The sequence below is a fragment of the Populus euphratica genome, unplaced genomic scaffold (genome assembly GCF_000495115.2).
Source record: "Populus euphratica unplaced genomic scaffold, PopEup_1.0 scaffold127.1, whole genome shotgun sequence".
NCBI lineage: Eukaryota > Viridiplantae > Streptophyta > Magnoliopsida > Malpighiales > Salicaceae > Populus > Populus euphratica.
This window is the reverse complement of record NW_011500017.1, coordinates 496,766-503,721: the sequence shown is the minus strand read 5'-3', so window position 1 is coordinate 503,721 and position 6,956 is coordinate 496,766. Positions and strand designations below refer to the sequence as shown.

Sequence of the window (6,956 nt, the reverse complement as noted above, 5' to 3'; positions counted from 1 at the left end):
CTACTACTATTATTATTATTGTTATTGCTGTTGTATTATTGTTATTTATAATTTGTACAATTAACCTCTTTGTGGTTCGACCCCGGTCTTGTCGGGTTATTTATTACTTCAACACTCCTGCACTTGGGAGAAGACATCAATCTTTTAGTCGTGTCAGTTCCTTTGCATATTAACTCAACCATTTCCCTATCTTTAAGCATTAAGCCTTTATAAAAATGTGAAACCAATCTCCATATCTTAAAACCATGATAAGGGCAAGTATTAAGCAAGTCTTGATACATATCCCAACATTGATAAAGTGTTTCTCCTGGTTTTTGAGTGAAAGTGGTGATTTGTCTTTTGAAAGAGTTTGTTTTATGAGATGGGAAAAACTTCTTTAAAAATTGTTGTTGTATTTCATCCCAAGCATGAATGTATCCGGGTCTCAAACATTGTAGCCATGTTTTAGCTTTATCTTTTAATAAAAAAGGAAAAAGATTTAATCTGATGGTGTTCATGCTACAATTTGAATCATTATATGTGTTGCAGACCTCCTCAAATTCTCTTAAATGCAAGTATGGATTTTCTAAATCTAAGCCATGAAAAGAAGGTAAAAGATAAATAATGCCTAACTTATAATTGAAATGAGATGCATTAGGAGGGAAAACTATGCTTGATGGTGCACTTGTTCTTATGGGATTCATGTAGTTTCTAAGAGTTCTAACACGATTATTCTCATTATTCTCATTATGAAGTGATTGATTATCTTCTTCGGTCATATTTTTTGAAAATGATGAGGATACCCAACAAAGTTAACCACTTAATATATATGACCACACTCTCATGCACGTATAGAAATAGAATAAAAGGAAGAAGAAAACAAAAGAAGAAGAAATAAGAGAAAAGAAACAAAGTTATATACAAGAAAAGTGAAAAGAGAAAATAAAATAAATGCTATAATTTATACAAGAACTTACCTTCACGGCAACGACACTAAAAACTTGACACGACCAAAAGATTGATGTCTTCTCCCAAGTGTAGGAGTGTTGAAGTAATAAATAACCCGACAAGACGGGGGTTGAACCACATGAAGGTTAATCAGATTATAAATTGCTAACATGATTACATTAGCTATCTTATTAGATTAATGCTAATACTTGTAAATCTCGTCAGGCATTTATGATTATAACTTATGTTAACAACAAATCAAGTTCCTTTCATAGCTTAGATGTCGGTTATACCATACAATATAGGCTATGAAAGTGCCTAGCATTTGTTGTACCAAGTATTATACAACATAAATCTAGATTAGTCATTTAACAAGCAAATTATTAAAAAGTGAACAAGATAACAAATACATTCCTTCCCTAGAATAGTTAATCAAAACTTATTCATATATGATTTACTATCAAAGTTACTGATGTCAAGAACTCTTAACATTATTAGCCTCCTTACCTAGAGTAGTTAATCACATTAGAACTAATCGCCGATACTAATGTAACCCATTGATATCATTACCTATTTTTGACTTGGAATAGTTAATCAACTTATCTTTTTCACTAAACCAGGAGTAACCATGCCGATGTTAGTAATCTTTACTAACATCATTAGTCACTTAATTGCTCGAGATTGATTAATTAATTTAAGAAATGTAGGCACCGATAAAACGTCATCGATACCATTTATAACACAAACCTGAATAGCTAATCAATGTTGTATAAAATGTGGTTACCAATGAAACCTCATTAATATCATTAGCTATCCAAACTCGGATAACTAATTAATGTAACCTGAAATATCGGTACCAATGAAACCTCATTAATATCATTAGCTATCCAAACTCGAAAAACTAAGACATAGGCCTAAAACTTTCACATTAGCTATCCAAACTTGGAGTTGTAGAACTTGGATTTAGGTTTGGTTTATATGGATAGAAAGTTAAGACATAGGCCTAAAACTTTTATGAAGAGTCCAAGATTCAAAACAGTCATTTTTAAGTTCAAATTGCAACAACAAAAGAGACGTCAGAATATATCATGTAGTCCAGACACTACTTAGTGTTTAACCTATATCTCACATTTTAAAAGTTCAAATGAGCTCATTCTTATTTTGTTGGAAAGCTGAGATAATTTTCTAAAACTTTCATGAAGACTATTTATTCAAATTATGATGTTAGCAATAACATTTTATTCAAACAAGAAGATAAGGGTTGTTACAAAGTCAATGAGGTAACTACCTACTCAACAATTAGTCATAAAATCAATAGTTCTGAATTTTAGCCTATAAAAGAAGGCATTTGCTACACATTTAGGCATCTTGGTTTTCAGATTAAAATCATTTCCTTACTTGCTTTTTTTTTGTAGTTTTAATATTCTAGTTTTATTTCATGTTATAGTTTCATTAATATCTTATTTTTGCCTTTCATTTCCTTTACTATATTTACATAATTATGTTCTCATTTTATTTATTTATGTTTCTCTTTTTCTTAATATTTAGCTAAGTTTAATATGTCAAGGTGAAAAGGTTTCACTAATGGTGTTAGGATATGTATAATATAAACTCAATGTGGACTTCAAAACTTACATCCAAGAAAATTTACTATTAACATGTCTTACCATTTTTATCTTATTAATTCTTAATACTTTACTTGTTAAATGGTTAATATAGATTTGTGTTGTAAAACACTTAGTACAATAAATAATTGATATTTCATAGCCAACTGTATGGTATAACCGACATCTGTGCTATGAAAGGAACTTGATTTGTTGTTAACATAAGTTAGTATCATGAATTCCTGATAATATTTAAAAGTATTGGTGTTACTTAAATAAGATAACCAATATAATCATATTAATAATTTATAATGAGCTACTAATGACAAATCATTTAATTTAAATCTTCTTTGTGTGTGGTTTCTAGTTAAGTAATAAAAAGAATTTATATTATATTTATTTGAAATACCATTAGTGGATCCTCTAACCTTGACATTTATTTTTATCATTATTTAATCCTCATATTAATCTTACATTTCAAAATTCTCTTTAACTCATTATTATTATTATTATTATAGTTAATCTCCCTGTGGTTCAACCTCTGTTTTGCCGAGTTAGTTATTACTTCCACGCTCCTACACTTGGGATAAGATATTAATCTTTTGGTTATTTCACAACACTTGTTTAAGTTTTAGACTTGTTCATTTTATTTATTTTAAGTAGTATGAGCTCGTTTTAACTTGGTTTGATATTATTTAAACTGAGTTTAAGTGTGACCCATTAGGAAAATTAAAGTTACTTAGCTTTCTAGTATAAGTATTCTTTGTGAAGAATACTTCAAGAATAGATTTCTCTTTTTGTAAAATAAAATATTGCCTCTCTTGGTTCTTGATTGAATTTCAACTTTTCAAAGAATTAACCAATCTTTGTTATTGATTTTATACTTCTTTTGTTTGTCTATACGTGTAGGCATTGTGATTAGATGATTTATAGTTTTGTTGTCTTGGAATAAGTCTTTAATTGTGATAAGCTCAATTTCATATTCAAACTTGGATTGGATAAATCTTAGACTTGTGAATTATATAAAGTTCCACTAGGTTTACATCATATGATTCATAAACACATTAATTCTCATTATTTAGAAATGTACAAATTATAAATAATTAATTAAAAAATTGAGATATGTTTAGTCAAATGTTGAATTTTTTTATTAACTTATAAAATTAAAACTACATCTCGATCTATTTTTTTTTAAATTACAAATTCAACATCAAATTATATCTTGGACATCACTCATGTACCTCCCCCCCGGGTGTCCAAAATTGAATTTAGCTTCTATCTTTTTTTCTATCCCTATATATCCAATGCTTAAAAGTGGCATATGCAAGATATATCCACAATTTCTTTTTTTTTTTTATATTCACAATTTCTTTTTTTTTTTCTTAATGCATAAGATGTGAGATTTTGCCTAGTTGGTTATTTTGATTAAGATTGTCAATTTTGTTCTGTTTCATCTAGAATAGCTGAAACATTTCATAACAATTCAAAAAATAGAACAAAATAAAAAAAAAATTCATCTCATTTCAAATCTCAATCCGTTCTAGATTTTTTGGCTCAATTTCGATCGAATGTTCCGGTTTCATTTCACATGTTCCATTCCAATCTTGAAAAGTTATTGAATCAAATTGAACCTGGTTCAATTTAATTAATTAAACCACCTAAATATAAAAAGCTCTTTTTCATTACTATTTTCAATAACAATGATATTAATAATAATATTGAAAATTATTATTACTATTTTCATTAACAATGATATTAATTTTTCAAAATTAGATTTATCACTAATATATATATGGTTTTTATTCATATTGTTTTTTATTCATGTTTATACTTTATATAAATTTGAGCAAAATAAAGGATGCTTTAGATTTCATTAGCTTTGATAAGATTGACATAACTTTATATTTAAAATATTTGTGTTAAAACATTTTACTTTCATAATATTTTGTTTCAATTGAATTACTTTAAGTTAAAGATCTATTTAATCTTGACTATTTAAAAACATTTTAAATTTTAAAATTATATTTGTTTGATATTATATTGTATTGCATAATTTATAAATAATTTATCTTGAATGTGAATTATGTTTGTTGAATTATATATATAGTGCAACCTTAAAACGGCACGCCAAAAACTAAAACATTCCATTTCAATTAAAAAAAACACTTATCGAAATGAAATTAACAATTTTGATTTTGACAATTAGCTAATACAATCTTGAAACGGCACGTCAAAAACTCCTATCCACCAATTAAACAAATGACTATCAGGAACGAACTAATCCTTTACCTTTTTTTTTTCAGAAGGAAGAATAGGAACAAAAAAAAAAGAATTACAATAGAAAAAGAAAAAAAAAGAGATCCTTTTTCTTCTTTCTTTCCTATATCGATATTCATAGAAATCGAATTCGTGTCATAATTCATGAAATAATAGACTGTCTAATTATTTTTTGTAATCGAAAATGATAGGTTAAAATATTTATTGGTATTTCTATAAGAAGTATTTTATTAAAATATTTAAGTTATTGCTCAAGAAAGAAAAACATTTCATTTTAATTAAAAAAAATATATACAGAAACAAAATTAACAATTTTGATTTTGATAATTAGCTGATGTGGGACTTAGGAGATAAAAATTAACTTAATTAATTTTTATTGATCCAATGAGTTATTCAAGACTCAATTAACCTAGTTAAATTCTAGTTTTTTCTTAAAAAAAAAGTTAAAATTATATTATTTTAACTTTTCTAAATAACTCATAATAGCCCGATTAACCTACTCAGTTCAATTCATGACTTTAACCGAGTAATACACGGAACCAGCGAAAACAGGAATTATGGAGCATTAATGCCGACTAAGTAGGAAAGAGAATGGTCCCTGCCATTGCTATCCATTAATATTGGGTTGGCTAAAACTCTGGTAATGTAGTGCACAAGTCACCGTCCCCTAACAACCATTTTCCTCGTTGAGATCGTCTTCTAGAAATTATGTACATGCCAGAAGCTCATCCGCTGCCGATTTTTTATTTCAAGCTGAATAATTAGCTACTGAATTAGTTGAGTTGGTGCCAGCCATAGTAATTGGCATCACACACTAGCCAGCCCTAACACATGAGACCTTTTTCTTCTCAATCTATATATAAATACCAAACCTTTGTTTTCACTTCGTCACCCATCTTTTCATATCCTTCTCTTCATTGTTTGCTTTAGAAAAAACCATGGAAGTTCTCACATTCACCGAGGAGTTCTCCAGCCCCGTCGTGGCTAAAAGGTTGTTCACGGCCATGGTACTTGAGGCTGACACCCTCATTCCCAAGCTCGCGCCGCAGGCTGTGAAGAGTATTGAAACAATCGAAGGCAATGGAGGCCCTGGGACTATCAAGAAGTTGACCTTTGTCGAAGGCTAGTTACTTTTCACTTTTTTATTCAATAGAACAAAATATTTAATTAATTACAACATAAGGAGAAGTACACAATGACAAAATTGTCATCTTTGTTCCTTTTCTTATGCAGGTAAGTATGCGAAGCACAGGATTGATGCAGTGGACAAAGACAAGCTGACTCATAGCTACACAACAATTGAGGGTGTTACTTTGCTGGACAAATTTGAATCAATTGCTTATGATATTAAGTTTGAGGCCACCCCTGAAGGAGGATGCAAAGGTACACTGGTGAGCAGGTACTTCCCAAAACCAGGTGCTGAAATAAAGGAAGAGGAAATTAAGGAAGACAAGGAAAAGGCAGCAGCAGTTTTCAAGGCTGTGGAAGCCTACGTAGTTGCAAATCCTCAGGCCTACGCATAATGATACTGCGATGAGACACTCCGAGACACCACTTAGTGATGCATTAGACTCTCTGATCACTGTAGTCTTGCTTCTATATATGTTTACCAAATAAGAGTAGCTTCTGCCTCTTTCTAATATATAATAATTATGAAATTAAGTGTTTTACATCTTTTCAATTCCTGAAAGAAACTTCCCTGAATGCTTTGAGTGTGAATGGTATGCTCACACCGTATAGGAAAAAATTTGACTTCACTACACATGCAAAACTCTCTCTTTATCATATTTTACCATTAAAAAAATTCGATGTGGACTAAATTGTAATAGTAGTTGTTGATGGTCTACTTCCATTAATAAGTGTTCATTTAAAAATGAGGTTGCATATGCGGTGCAACTTGCATTTTCTAGTTAATTAAAAACATCCTTTTAATACTTTATACATCTGAAATTGAGGTCAACCTAAAAATAAATAGGTTTTAAATATCTATATTTTTTGTGAATTTATTTCAATTATTAATGTAAACATAAGAAAATAAAAAGAATATTTATGAGTTATTAGATCATGATTTTAATGTGGATTCAATGGTGAGTTTCCTAATTTAGTAACTTAAAGTGTATTTATATATAAAAAAAATTCTCTCTTGTT

General features: G+C 29.1%; 1 protein-coding gene across 1 annotated transcript; it reads left to right on the top strand.

Annotated features, from left to right (window-relative positions):
- Nucleotides 1-5,687: 5,687 nt before the first annotated feature.
- On the top strand, nucleotides 5,688-6,636 carry LOC105141762 (major allergen Pru ar 1-like). The gene is made up of 2 exons (XM_011049108.1): nucleotides 5,688-5,930; nucleotides 6,042-6,636. The coding sequence occupies exons 1-2, from the start codon at nucleotides 5,747-5,749 to the stop codon at nucleotides 6,329-6,331; spliced, it is 474 nt and encodes a 157-aa protein (XP_011047410.1). The 5' UTR covers nucleotides 5,688-5,746; the 3' UTR covers nucleotides 6,332-6,636.
- Nucleotides 6,637-6,956: the final 320 nt, after the last annotated feature.